This window comes from Myxocyprinus asiaticus, chromosome 33 (assembly GCF_019703515.2).
Source record: "Myxocyprinus asiaticus isolate MX2 ecotype Aquarium Trade chromosome 33, UBuf_Myxa_2, whole genome shotgun sequence".
NCBI classification, from domain to species: domain Eukaryota; kingdom Metazoa; phylum Chordata; class Actinopteri; order Cypriniformes; family Catostomidae; genus Myxocyprinus; species Myxocyprinus asiaticus.
The window spans coordinates 44,248,054-44,263,396 of NC_059376.1; the positions used below are offsets into that span (position 1 = coordinate 44,248,054).

The window sequence follows — 15,343 nt, forward strand, 5'->3', positions numbered from 1 at the left end:
ACATGTGATTTTTTTCGTTTTTTTATTTTTAATAAATTTGCAAAGATTTCAAACAAACTTCTGTCACGTTGTTGTTATGGGGTATTGTTTGTAGAATTGAGGAAAATAATGAATTTAATCCATTTTGGAATAAGGCTGTAACATAACAAAATGTGGAAAAATGAAGCGCTGTGAATACTTTCCAGATGCACTGTAATTACTGTGCATTTTCACACTGAGAATAAATGTATCTTTCAAAAGCTGAACATTTTTTCTTTCAGAGGTTTTATATGGAGTCAGGATGAAAATAAGGTGCATTTCGACACTTCATACGTGGACATAAATTTTTAGGAAAACCATTTGCTCTAGAAAAATTATTTATTTTTTTGCATGTTTATTAGGTGTTACTAGTTACACATCAAAAAGGGAAATAGAACATGCACACATCAGTCACGCTCGGGTCAGGAGGATAAAAACAATGTAATATTAAAAGAAATGGTTTACAGTTACAGCACCTAAAATATGCACCTTTACTTATATTTCAAATGAATTCTGTTTTAAGAATCTTTAAATATTTTTATTGGAAATCAAGACAAAAATACTCTGTAAGAAAATTATTTTGCAGTAAATCATGTTTATTTACTCACAGAACAACAGGACTTGTTAATGAAACTTTAAATGCAAAAGCATCATTTCGCTCATCGTGTGATGTAATTGATATGCATAATTATGTTTAGACGGCCTCATTAAAACAACGATCACTCATTAGCAAACGAGACTTCACACGATCAGATTTAAATCCAAAATGCAAATGTGAGGTGATTTATACAAAACAGTACATTCACACACAGCGTCCTGAAGTCTTCATATTTTGCATTAATAAGACTCTTGGGTCATTTTGTTTCTCTCATGGTTTTGGCCTAGATCTGATGCGAGCGAGACTATAATGAGAGGCGGTGAGAATCCTCACGAGAACATCTCGAGACATGTCGAGCAGATCTCGCGGGAGCGGACACATGATGCTGTTTACATCTGATGCTCAAATGAGATTTTGACACACTGTGTGATGATGATCTGCTGAGGTGAATATCCAGAGACTGCAGTAAAACTGAAGAGTAAACCGTACGCATGTTGTTGCGAACATCACTGCTGATGTTTCTTTGAAAGTAGGCCATCATACAGCACACACTCCCACAGGTGATCTCAGAGAACTTATAAATCATTTATAAACATCTGTCGCATGACACACATCCAGTGAACATTTCTGACATCCACTGAATTAAATGCATCTCTGAACACACAGTTAACGGCTGGTGTTGTCACTAGTTTATTTACTCTGCTAGACTAAACTACAGGCTTAATGTCCATCTCCAGCTTTAGGCAAAATAAACACTTAAAGAGGACGAAGCCGCAGACACAGATAAAACGCTTTTCAAGCAAAACTGTGACTGATTGGATTGTGGAAGTTTGGCTGCTTAAAGAAGGAGTTTCACACACACTGGAAGGGTTTTATTTCCTCTGCAGCACATTAATGTCTTTATTAAGAGTCTTTATCAAAGATGTTCAGTTTCTGCTCATCTAATCTGATTGGACGAGACTGCTGATCAGTGTTGAGGAGTATCTAACTAACATAACTACATGTTTCAGTACTTCACCTATTTTCTGTAGTGTGTTTTCTGTAGAGTCACAAAACGCTTCATTTGTCACATTATATTGTGAACGCAACTGGGGCGGAATGGGAAGAGAAATCAGCTGTTCTTTTCTGCATATTGCGGCGCTGTTTTGCGGCCATCTTCAGACTGTCGTGGCCCGTTCTGCATAACGCGGCAGCCCGTCTCAGCTTATCGCAGCCCATTCGGCCTCGTTTCGCGGCTGGCCAACCGGGAAAGGTCCTGGTTCTCCCGTAGGCCAATCCGCCCCTGAACACAACAATGGAGTCGAGGGAGGAATCAAACACACTCACCTGAACCGTCCTCTCTCTCTCATGCTGGGAAAACTGAATCATTTAGTGAATCGGTTCTTCTGGGCATTTCATGTAAATGACTGACTGATTCACTTGAGCCCTGCGCAACCTTAAAGGACTTTGCCTTCTTTTTTCAAATCTCAAGTCTCTTATTTATTAAGCACTTTCAAACTACACTTTAGAACCAAAGTGCTGAACATTAAAAGAATAATGGAATAGAAACAACCATAAAATCACATCACAGTAGCAATAAAATAAGAAAACACTGAACAAAAACAAACATAAAATATTACACACAGTGTCCATCAAGCATTAACAGGCAATGAAAACAAAAACAATTTTTAAGCTTGCTTTAAAAACAGAAATAGTGGTGGATGATCTAATATCAAGTGGACTATTAGACAATTCCACAATCTCGGTCCAGCAACAGAGAAAACTCGATGCCCTTTGAGCTTTAAGTCAGACGTAATTGATTGGCAGAACTTAATGATCTACATGAAGAATGGAAATTTATGAGCTCAGTTATGTAACCAGGGGCCATACCGTGAACCGCTTTAAAAACGAATAGCAGGACCTTGTATTCAATCCTGTATTGCACGGGTAACCAGTGAAGCGAGGCCAATACAGGAGAAATTTGGTCCCTCCTCTTAGTATTCGTGAGAAGCCTAGCAGCTGCATTTTGGACTAACTGCAACCGTGACATATATGCCTGAATAGTCCCCAGATAAAGGACATTACAGTAGTCCAGGCAGGAGGAGATAAAAGCATGTACAACTGTCTCCAGATCACAAATAGATCAAATCGATTTCAGTTTGGCAATGGCTCTAATTTGATAAAAACAGCTTTTCACAACAGCATTAATTTTAATCTGCTTGTCACATTTAAATTTTTTTACTTGGGTTTGTAAGTTAGCAGTAGTTTAAGAAATTCTGAACATTTTTTTTCAAATTGTAATAGTAATTTTTCATATACATTGTGATCAGTTGAATGACACTTTGCTGAATAAAAGTACCAATTTCTTTCCATAAGAGCAAAATCTGTACATTATTCCAAACCTTTGGCCGCCAGTTCATATATATACACACAGTATATACACTCACTAAGCACCTTATTAGGAACACTATACTAATACTGTGTAGGGCCTCTCTTTGCTCTCAAAACAGTCTCAATTCTTCATAGCATGACTTCCACAAGATGTAGGAAATATTCCTTTGAGATTCTCGTCCATGTTGACATGACTGCATTACGCAATTTCTTCAGATTTGTCAGATGTACATTCATGTTGCAAATCTCCCGTTCTACCACATCCCAAAGGTGTTCTATTGGATTCAGATCCGGTGACTGGGAAGGCCACTGAAGAACAGTGAACTCATTGTCATGTTCATGAACCAGTTTGAGACAACTTTTGCTTTGTGACATCTTACATTATCATGCTGGAAGTAGCCTTAGAAGATGGATAAATTGTAGCCATGAAAGGATGCACATGATTAGCAACAATACTCAAATAGGCTGTGGCATTCAAGCGATGATTGATTGGTTTTAATGGGCCCAAAGTGTGCCAAGAAATCATCACCATTACACCACCACCACCACCAGCCTGGACTGTTGACACAAGGCAGGTTGGGTCCATGGATTCAGACTATTTTAATACTTTACTTTTATGGTACTTTGTGGTGTCACTGTAAAGAGCAGTGTGAACATTCTGTCAAACATCTCCTTTTGTGTTCCAAAGACAAGAGAATGTCATACGGGTTTAGAACGACACAAGGGAGAGTAAATGATGACAGAATTCTCATTTCTAAGTGAACTATTCCTTAAGCTATTGAAATTGTGTGTGTCTGTGTGTTTGTGTTGTGTTGTGTGTGTTGAGTCTAGTGTTCAGAGACGATGGCATCTGCTGTTATCTGTGTGTGAGTGAATCTCTGATGCTCACATGAGGGTCGATGTTTAAACACGTCTGAACGTCTGCTGTTTTCAAAACAGACTCACAACAACAGTGACATGAGGAAAGTGCTGACGTGTGGTTCCTCTGAGCTCCAGTGAAGTTAATCCCATTACACCATTACACTGCTGCCATGACGACGATGATGATGATGATGATGATGATGGTGATGGTTTATAGAGGAAGAGCAAGGGCAGGTTAAATGAAGAGCAAATCTCAGTACAGACCTTCATACACATCACATTCACATCTTCTTTTTCTTTTTCTCAATTCCCAGTGCGCTTTTAAATCCTCGTGGTGGCGTAGTGACTCGCCTCAATCCGGGTGGTGGAGGATGAATCCCAGTTGCCTCCGCGTCTGAGACCGTCAACCCGCGCATCTTGTCATGTGGCTTGTTGAGCGCGTTGCCACGGAGACATAGCGCGTGTGGAGGCTTCACGCCACGCTCAACTCACCACGTGCCCCACCGAGAGCGAGAACCACATTATAGCGACCACGAGGAGGTTACCCCATGTGACTCTACCCTCCCTAGCAACCGGGCCAATTTGGTTGCTTAGGAGACCTGACTGGAGTCATTCAGGACGCCCTGGATTCGAACCAGCGAACTCCAGGGGTGGTAGCCAGCGTATTTTACCACTGAGCGACCCAGGCTTACTTCTTAACTAACGCTAATACTAACTTCCTTTCTAAAGCTGATTCTACGGTGTTTGCCATGAACTTTGAGTAGTGCTGGGAGAATAATACAGATTTCCCAATTCTATTCGATTCTTTTTTCCATTCTTTCAGTTATAACATATGAAAGAAACTCTCTCAGTTAATGCTGTTAATTATACAGGGAACCTTCTAACTTATTAAGAAAATATTTACATTCACATTTTATTTAATCATTAGTCTTTCATCACTTTGGTCACATGTACAAATTCCATGTATTCTAAAAATAAGCATGTCTTGAAATTGCATATATAATATTGTATGTACACTGTATATTGTAACATACTATATTTTGTTTACATACATAATTTGTTGATTTATATGACGTGTTAAAACGGTACTGTCTCTTTAAGAATAGTGTCAGTTCAGCGAGCGTCTCACAGAAGTATTTCAGTTGAGTGAATATTAATGAGAGAGGACACGAATGGCTTCTGTTCATTTTTGTTGTTTTTGATCAACAACTGACTGTAAGAACAGAAAGGATATTAAAAGAGTCATTACTCAATGAGAGACGGATTGTGTGGATCTCGTCCTTGGACACACATTACACAGAACTTTTCCTCTCAACACGCTGTGAAAGGATCTCACTGCTGAACTTCTTCACCGCTATACTACTCAATCACTGCTGAGTGATCTAATCAACATTTACCAGCCAGTGGAGAATCACACACATTTTTAGTCACATAAAGCTAAATTTAGTTGCAAATGCGACTCATGAAAATGGCACTCTATGTCAAAAAAGGTTGCCCTGTATTAGAGGGTCGCACACAGCGTAAAAGATCGATCTTGGGATTTAAGGATCGATATCGAGATTGTTCAAATGAAGATTGCGATGCATCGGACAACTTGGAGTATTTAAACTCAGCTCTGTGCTAGATTCATTCATATTCTGCTCAGTGTTTCATCTATTTTGACTCATGATGCTTTTGATTGCAACAGGATTTCTGATTCCTGCTGCTCATAAAACAAGTTTCTGTTGTCACCATGACTGATTTTGTGGATGAAGTTAGCAGAACAACAAAACCATCCAAATCAAACATCTCATTTCCAAACACTGCATTACTCACAACATAAGCCTCTTCATCGCTTCAAAACATCACGTAAGATCATGTCGACAGCGTGACAAAACTGAATTCTCGGGCAGAATGTAGACATGTAAAGCGTCTGTAGTGTGTCCCATTTGTGTTGTGAAGGTGCCAGAGTTGTGAAGTGATCAGTGTTAGAGATGCTCACAGCATCACTGCAGGCGCCAGCAGCCCACCGCTCAACTCCCACAATGCACCGTTATGTGAAAGCTAAAGACAATGACACGCTCATGCACTTCATGCATCTATAATTCATCTGCTGCTCCAAACAAAGACTCACATCTTCTCTTCTGTAAATATCTGCTGTTCTTCATCAGGTGCTTCAACAGCAAAACAGTTTCAGTCAAGAACTCAAGCGATTCTGATTCAACACACCTGTACTTTAATTCTCTCATGATGAACTTTGTTAATGAGCTAAGCGATGAAATCAACTTATCCCTGATAAAAGACGACGGTTTATGATTAAACATGAACGTTACTGACCTGAACCCTCATGGAACATTAATGCAGAAGAAACATTAGCTCCTCACAGAAATACAGGCAGCGTTTGAGAACACTCTCATTCATACATGTCTATTTTTACACACATGGACTCGTGGTGTTAAACGCATCAGATGAACGGTTCTTCAGCTTCAGTGAAACATTGAGAGGAACTTCCGAACCTCATGAATATTTAACAGATAAAGCAGAGAATTATTGTGTATGACACAAACACAATCTACACAATCTTCTACGAGAAGCAAAATCACATTACATATTTTGTCTTGTTTTCAGAGAAACAAGATAATCGCGTAATTAAAAAACTTCGATTCAACTTCAAAATCGATTTAAAGGGAAAACAAGATTATTTTTCTGACCTCATTGGCAAATAGTTTTATCTTGTTTTAAGCATAAACCACACCAGACTTAACATCTCATTCTGTCTCTCAAGTGTTTCTTGTTTTAAGGATGTTAAGATATTTTTCCTGAAAATAAGACAAATTATTTTTTGCAGTAAGTCACTCTTTTTTTTTTTTTTTTTTGGTCCAGATCTTTTAAATTATATATATATATATAAAATAAAATTTTTAAAATACAGTTCACACAAAACAATGACTTGAATACACTGATACTATGATAAACATGTTTTCAATTACTGAGTTTAAAGCCTTTTTTTTTTCTAGGATTTAAAGTAAAAAATGTCATGTGGTGCAACCATCAGGAGACAGTAAAAATAATAAATAAATCAAGGTCACGTGGTGTAACCAACATGTGATCAATCATTCTGTTGTCATGTGACAAAAAAAACATAAAACTGAAAGGACGTCTCATGACTGTGTGTAAAGATTTTAAGCAAATATAATTTTTGAGATCCTGGTTACCACCCCTGGAGTCGCAAGTTTGAATCTAGGGTGTGCTGAGTGACTCCAGTCAGGTCTCCTAAGCAACCAAATTGGCCCGGTTGCTAGGGAGGGTAGAGTCACATGGGGTAACCTCCTCGTGGTCTCTATAATGTGGTTCTCACTCTCAGTGGGGCGCGTGGTGAGTTGTGCGTGGATGCCGCAGAGAATAGCGTGAAGCCTCCACACATGCTATGTCTCCGCGGTAACGCACTCAACAAGCCACGTGATAAGATGCGCGGATTGACGGTCTCAGACACGGAGGCAACTGAGATTCGTCCTCCGCCACCCGGATTGAGGTGAGTCACTACGCCACCACGAGGACTTAGAGCGCATTGGGAATTGGGCATTCCAAATTGGGGAGAAAAGGGGAGAAAAAAATGTATTATTCTGTCATCATTAAATATCAATATTTTGACATTTTTATGAAAAGGCACATTTTGTTCAGGTCATTCGGTGTAACCCTGAGAAAACTTATTGATTTTTTTTAACTAAAAAAGTGTTAGGTATATTTTCACCTTAAAAAAAGTTTGAAAATTTATTGGAGAAGTGGTGAGAGATTAAAATCATTAAATAATGTATATATATATATATATATATATATATATATATTTAAATGCTATACATTTGTGAAACCAACATGGATACAAAGATTACATTTATGAGAACCTGACACGCGTTTTAAACTAGATTTTAAAAGATTTCTCATTTTTAATACCTCAGACAACCTTTTTGTCAACAACACTTTAATCACGTCACCATTTGAACTGTTTTCACTTGCATGAATTTAACATGAATAAAACCCTAACCAATCCTAGAACCAAACCACAATATCAGCTGAAATATCAACATGCTATTAATATCATAAATAATCAAACACACATAGCACAAACTAACACTGATGGGATTTACACAAAAAATACATAACTGACCAAAAGACACTTGATTCCCACTGGAATGTCTCGTGTCCCTCACACGGGCCTCAAACGCTGAACTGCGGCCAGATTCAGTGAAAAGAGAGACGGAACAAAGCTGTGACATCATGCACCCCTGCGCCGCAGTAAACACATGAATAAAGCTGCCGCACACAATGAGAGCACAAACCGCAGCACTGAACATCCACACAGAGCTGCATTCATTCATTCACTCATTCACTTAAAGTTAAATCTGATAGTTCTTCATGAGACTTTTGTTTCTATGCTTCTGACAGGAAATGAGCGCTGCAGTTTAAACAAGGTTTAATTAGTGTCTTTATCTGGCACTGATGGTGAACAAAGACTTTCGGCTCCTCCGTGACGGAACCCAGAAAAACAAATTAAAATTTGATGCTGGTTAGAAAACAGAATGAGTTCAAGATAAACAGCAACTACAGTCTCAACTGAACCTGCAGAAGAATAAAGATGTGATGTGACATTCATTCAGTTGCTTTATATCACATGAAACGCTGAAAACAATCACGGCCGAGTCTCCTCTGTTCTGTTATCTTCAGGAAACAGGAGGAACTTCAGAACAGTTTGTCTTCTATGAGACGTATAAAGACATTCAGAATGAAGGAATCTCACTGGCTGTGAAGCGACTCATCGATCTGAAGTGATTCGCATGAGCTGATTCAGTTTCTGAACAATACAAACACCTGAGAGTCACTTCATGAGTTTGAACACAAACTAATCAAGAGTTCATCAATAGCAAACACACCGTTGATATAAAACATATCATTATCATCTCATTTATCACAGTGTAACTGACAGATGAAATCAAGACCTCCAACATCCACAATCTTTCAAAAACATCTGAAGTGTTCATCAGAATGACCAGCAGAATCTTTGAACAAACACAAGACCACATCCATTAGATCTTTCAAACATAACTAATAAATTATAAAGCTTTTCCAGTAATGATTTATATCACATGCAACTGGGTGTTGATAATGGGTTTTAATGTTTTATATACTTTAAATATAACTATAAAATAATGATGATTACATACAACTGATTGCAATCTGTATGTATTATATACAGTATATACATGCCTTGAAGTAAATTAAATCAATCTTTCCTGTGTAAGACCCAGCATCCTGAGCATTTATTAAAAAGAGATTGAGATATTCATGATTGTACCAAATTCTTCTGAGGAGTCAAATGTATCGTTGTTGTTTATGTTAACAGTGCTAATAGAAAATAAGGTGTGAAATAGTTGTTATAATGTATCATCATGATGATAGATGATATTAGCATAATGACACATTTGATTCTACACGGAGAATGTGAGAATCTTTGACTTTTAAAATGTCCATTTAAAGACCACATTGTCAGATTCTCTGCAGAAAATGAATCATTCTCACAGCAGGAGTTCAAACAGCAGCAGAACTCGCTCACAGGGATTCGTCTGAAGCTTCAGATCATCTGAACACACACACACATCACACACACACACACACACACACACTGTACATGCAGCAACAGCGCCACCACACGACACACACAGGAATCACAGCAGATCTGTCACTGGATTTACTTTTAAACTCTATTAAAAGAGGACAATAATCAAATGCTTCTCAGCTGCTTGTGTACATAGTTTCCCAAGACTTCCTCTAAACCCTCCGAGTAAAGACACACTTGCACCATACAGACTCTCAGCACACAAACGAATGTATGGAATGATTGTGGGTGGTAATGCATTTCATTTTCAAGTGTTGTATTAATCTGTAATGCTTGATAGAAATGGATATTTCAGTGGCTGATAACTAGGGCTGCACTATTAATCAAATAAATGAGACTGAGAATCGAGATTACAATTACAGCTGCCACAATTATCCAGCGGTCAATAAAAGTCTGCTCCTGTTGTGTCAAAATGTTTCATGTTCTTGTGTTTGTGCAGCAGTTGAGTGGTGTAATCATATCACACACAAATCTGTTGCTCGCTTCTGTGTATAATTGATCCCAAATCTCAATAATAGCTTTGTGTCTTATATTGCTAAGAGCACCATGTGGGATCTAGTCTTGATCTACTGATGGATAAAATGGAAATAAAGTTATTCAGGAACACAGTTCTCAGCTTGAGAAAGAATACATAAAGAATACAGCATGCAGATGATACACGCAAAATAAATCCGTTAATGACAATTCTATTAATCAAAATTAAATGCAATTACAATATCAAGGGAAACAATCTGTGATTATGGATATTGTCATAATCGTGCAGACCTACTGATGACTAAAAGAAGCTTCATATACTGCTGATATATACTGTAAATACTCAATATCGTATAAGTTAATAACATTTAATTATAGCAACTGAGGTGTACACATACTCACTGAAATTAACTCACTTTTTTTCACAACAGTTTCTCAGTAAATTTTGCAACAGACACAAAGGAGATTCAGCACTTCTGTTGATCAACCGAGCAGAAACCGACTGATTCTGGTAACCACAAAAAGTCCAAATATCAGCTGATCAATCAGTCTGATCCACATCAATCCATCACTAATAATCATCTGATGATCCCTCCGACACACACACACACACACATCATCAGACCACAGTGCAGTAAACACACAGACATTCATTCATGATAGTTTCACCTGTGAATCATCCTCCGCTCGGAGCCCCAGATCAAGAACTGCGTGTGGTGCTTTCAAACGGGTCTGATCGGACCGAGACATCTGCAGATTCAACTGCCACCCGATGTGATCCAACTACAAGAACAACAACATGAGACACACATGGACAACTGCACTCCAGATACACCTCAAATACACACACACACACACACACACACACTCCATATTGACTTGAACACTAAACACTTATTTACTACCGTTACATTCAGGCAAAAGTGTGTTACTGAATAGAAAAGAACAAAATAGAATAGAATGAAATGTTGAATTGCAGTTAAATGAGTGTAAGCCATTTTATTTCGCACAACTACAGTGTTTTTTATTAAAACGAGGTGAAACGCTATATTTCATATAATATCTGTGTCAGACTGTAGACATGCTATTAATTCAATCTGAATGGATGTTAATGTGACACACAGCATAACCACACACACACACACTCACACACACATACTCACTCACACAAACGTACTCACACACACACACACTCACTCACTCACAGACACACACACACACACTCACACTCACACACACACACTCACTCACTCACACACACACACAAACTCACACTCACTCACACACACACACACTCACCCTCACTCACACACACACACACTCACCCTCACTCACACACACACACACTCACCCTCACTCACACACACACACACACACTCACCCTCACTCACTCACACACACACACACACACACACACTCACCCTCACTCACACACATACTCACTCACACACACACACACACTCACCCTCACTCACTCACACACATACTCACTCACACACACACACACACTCACCCTCACTCACACACATACTCACTCACACACACACAAACACACACACACACTCACTCATTCACACACACACACTCACTCACTCACTCACACACACACACACAAACTCACACATACTCACACTCACTCACTCACACATACTCATACTCACTCACACACACACACACACTCACCCTCACTCACTCACACACACACACACACACACATACTCACACTCACTCACTCACACACATACATACACTCACTCACTCACACACACACACTCACACATACTCACACATACACACACATACACACACATACACACACACACACACGCACACACACATATCAGTTCTTTTTCAAGAGGCTTTCATTTTGTGCCAAATTCTTGCATTAATTTAAGCATGTTAATAAGATTTGTGCCCTTCACTTGATTATTAAACAGGTCAGTGATGGAGACGGACTTCATATGTGTCCTGACACCAGATCCAATAAGACCCACACTCATTTAATATTCATGTAAACACACAAAACATCATTGTGTCATTATTGCAATTAATTTAATTCACACAACATTTTCCTGTGTGGAGTTTACTAAAGCATCTATAATTCATACTTGATTTCACATGAACTGACCTTCTGAGGAGAGAATATGTTCTGTCTGATCTTCTCCATCACATCTGGACCGGCAGAAGACCAAACATGACTGAACACTTCCACTTTCTCAGACGAGATGCTGATGTTCTCAAGCTGCTGTTTGAGAGACGCCGCTTTAACATTGTGATACACCGCCTGCAGAAACACAAGATGAATTCAGAACAAATCCTTTTCTCTTTTCATCCTGAAACTGGCAGACCATTTTACAGATTCTGTTTCAGATACGAAGGGCTCAGCGTCACTACGTCTTATCTCATTTTTGTGAGAGCGCTAATTCTAAATCCAATTTTCATGCCAGTGCAAAGCACAAGTGGGCGTGTGTGGGAGTGTTTGCGCTGTCTGTGTGTGTATTGTATGTTAATGAAGAGAAATAAGACATTTCAGAAGAATGTCTGTTTTCAGCACAAAGTTTAAACTCAGTTCCTGCATTTGCAGTTTGGAGCTTCCAGCAGCAGGTGGTAATAAAGTTCATGTCCAAACTCTGAAATATAGCAGAACATCAAATAATGTCCCTGTCAATCACTGTTTATAGTAGCCATGATTTGTGATGAAAATGATTAATAAAACTTACATTCTCTATAATTTAACTGATCCAAATTCAGAAGAGAATCACGTTTTCTATGCGTATTAAAGGAGCGTGTCACTGTCATAGAAATATACTGACATTCATCAAGGATGCAGTTAATGTACATTTTCTATTCTTCCAATTCACTGCATACAGTTCATTCACTATACCAACTTCTTATGAATGTGTTGTGTTTGTTTATATCGCTGGTGTTTGAGAGAATGGACTATATAATAGGACGCAAATGGTGGAATAACCGGAGAAGAGCCTCAGAATTAAATTGCACTTGACCCGGCCCATTATCACGTTGCAGTCATGTCCTCTTTTTCCTATAACTTCTTCTCCCTGCCCAGTAGGGGGCAACGTGCATGAAGAATTGTGAATCACCAAAAACACAAGAAGAAGAATGTGAAAGTGAAAGTGGAGATTGACTGAGCAGGAAGGAGAATTTATAGTAAAAAAGGACTTCAATATTTCTCACCCACATCTATCATCTATAGATTAAACCACTGGAGTCGTATGGATTACTTTTATGCTGCCTTTGTAACAGGAGCCAGCTGGTAAGTGATAGCTGTGCAGTATGTGCAAAACCTCACTCCCCTGGCCTCAAGAGGCGCACTAGCGACTGAAGCTAATGGCTATAGCCTCCTCGTTAGCACGCCTGCCTCCCATGCTGGCTGAAGCCGGTTCAAATCCTGCTTGCAGCAGGTCGAGCAGGACCGGTTACACCTTTATTTGCTTTTTATAGCTTCAAAGTTCTGGTCACCATTCACTTGCATTGTATGGACCTACAGAGCTGAAATATTCTTCTAAAAATCTTCATTTGTGTTCTGCAGAAGAAAGAAAGTCATACACATCTGGGATGGACTGAGAGTGAGTAAATGATGAGAGAATGTTCAGTTTTGGGTGAACTGTCCCTTTAAGCCCCACTCTCACTACATGATTTTTAGTTTGATTATAATGTCACAGACAGATTTCTGAGGTCTACGACCAAAACGTCAGATCGCCACCAAATGGGTGCTCACTATGGTCAGCGATGCTTGTTAAGTGATCTGAGCCGGTCTTGAGCAGTCACAGACGCTGGGATATTTTCACGCCATGCTTGATATTATCACCATATGGTCTTATAGTGTGAGCGATGCAACGACAAGTGCGAACTGCTCCAGCCAATCACATCTGATCATGCATCTTTATGTACAAGAATGGAAAGCCACAATTTGATCATATTTATGTTTTATTAATAAACTAACAAGTAAGAATTTTTTACAAATAAATATATGGTCTGCACACTCTACATTTTGTTGTTTTATTTACTTCAAATTTCTTTCCCAAAACAGACAGAGACAACCTGCCCACGTCTTTCCAAATATTGTTGCTGCAGTATTTCCTTTTTTCATCTCTTCTTTTGTTTTTCAGACAAAATCAGTTAGCAGACAACTTTTGGACAGCAAGCTGATCGTAAACCTTTATTTCTGATAAAGTCTCTTGATCAATCTCATTTCTCGCATGATTTATTTGAGAAAAGTTTTTTCCGCTGTTGGCCGGAGATGCCTCTTGGTCAAAGAACTTAGTAGTTTGTGCACCTCGTCTGCATTCTGTTGTGTAGTATGTGTGCAAGAAACCTTGATTTGTAATGTGAGCATTACAGTGATTCAGGTATCTGACAGTCGTGTAGTGAGAGCGCGGCTTTAGCGCATGCTTGCATGAAAATACCAGAACTTCATGGCCATGCCCACTGACTTAATGCATCACGCTACCGCTCTGAAAAAAGGGCCAAAATGTTTGATGTTCCACAGTTCAATCAGAAATGAAGTGAAGAGTGAATGAGTGAATGAGGTGTTGAGGTGCGCTGCTGGATTGACCTGCTCGAGGATGAAGGACACAGTTTCCAGCAGCAGATGAAGAGTTTGTTTGTCCAGTGATAAAGCGCTCTGGAGTTTCTCCTCCTCGTCTGCAGTGAACGAGCGCTCCTAACAAACAGAAAAACCATTATCAGACATGTGTGAATGTTGAAATGTTCATTCATTCATTCATTAGGGTCTGACACAGACCTTCAGATGAAGTTTCTGCAGGATTCGAGTCAGAAGTCGTGAGAGTTTACTGCTGTCGATGGAGTTGATGTGAACCACAGCTGCTTTAATACTGCAAAACATCATTAACACACACATGTACTGACAGTACAACAGACTACTAAACATCACTGAAGACAACATTACATCAGGTGATGAGTAAAAGACCTTTATATAAACATATACTATTATAATGGATAGATGGTGTGATGATAATAAATGATTTATTATTGACAGTGTTGTCTAATGACATCAGCAGTACAGATTAAATGACTGTATCTCACAGTATATTGTATATACATCACTGTGTGCATTAACATTCATTAATTCATCATACGCTTAATTCAAAGCGACTATCAGTAAACGACCGTATAAAGATGAATATAATCACAGTCTCCGCGTCACCTGAGAACACACACATTTACAGTGAAATACAGTGTTTTGCTTCAGTATCATAATGGTAAAATGTGTATTTTTTTTACCTTGGTGTCTCTGTAATTATTGAATTCATCGTCCGTTTGTTTTGATTCTTTTCAACTCAGGAAACACAAGCACTTCCGCTGTCGGTCACATGACGCGTGACGTCAGC

At 38.9% G+C, this 15,343-nt stretch overlaps 1 protein-coding gene across 1 annotated transcript in view; it reads right to left on the reverse strand.

Moving 5' to 3' along the window:
* Window positions 1-15,343, reverse strand: part of commd10 (COMM domain containing 10) — a 29,410-nt gene extending 14,067 nt beyond the window's left edge. The window contains exons 1-5 of the mRNA XM_051668565.1: window positions 15,237-15,343; window positions 14,737-14,827; window positions 14,548-14,655; window positions 12,100-12,255; window positions 10,641-10,754 (exon numbers count right to left, since the gene is read on the reverse strand). Coding sequence (XP_051524525.1) covers window positions 10,641-10,754; window positions 12,100-12,255; window positions 14,548-14,655; window positions 14,737-14,827; window positions 15,237-15,265 — 498 coding nt within the window. The 5' untranslated portion in view covers window positions 15,266-15,343. The remainder of the gene's footprint in view (window positions 1-10,640; window positions 10,755-12,099; window positions 12,256-14,547; window positions 14,656-14,736; window positions 14,828-15,236) is intronic.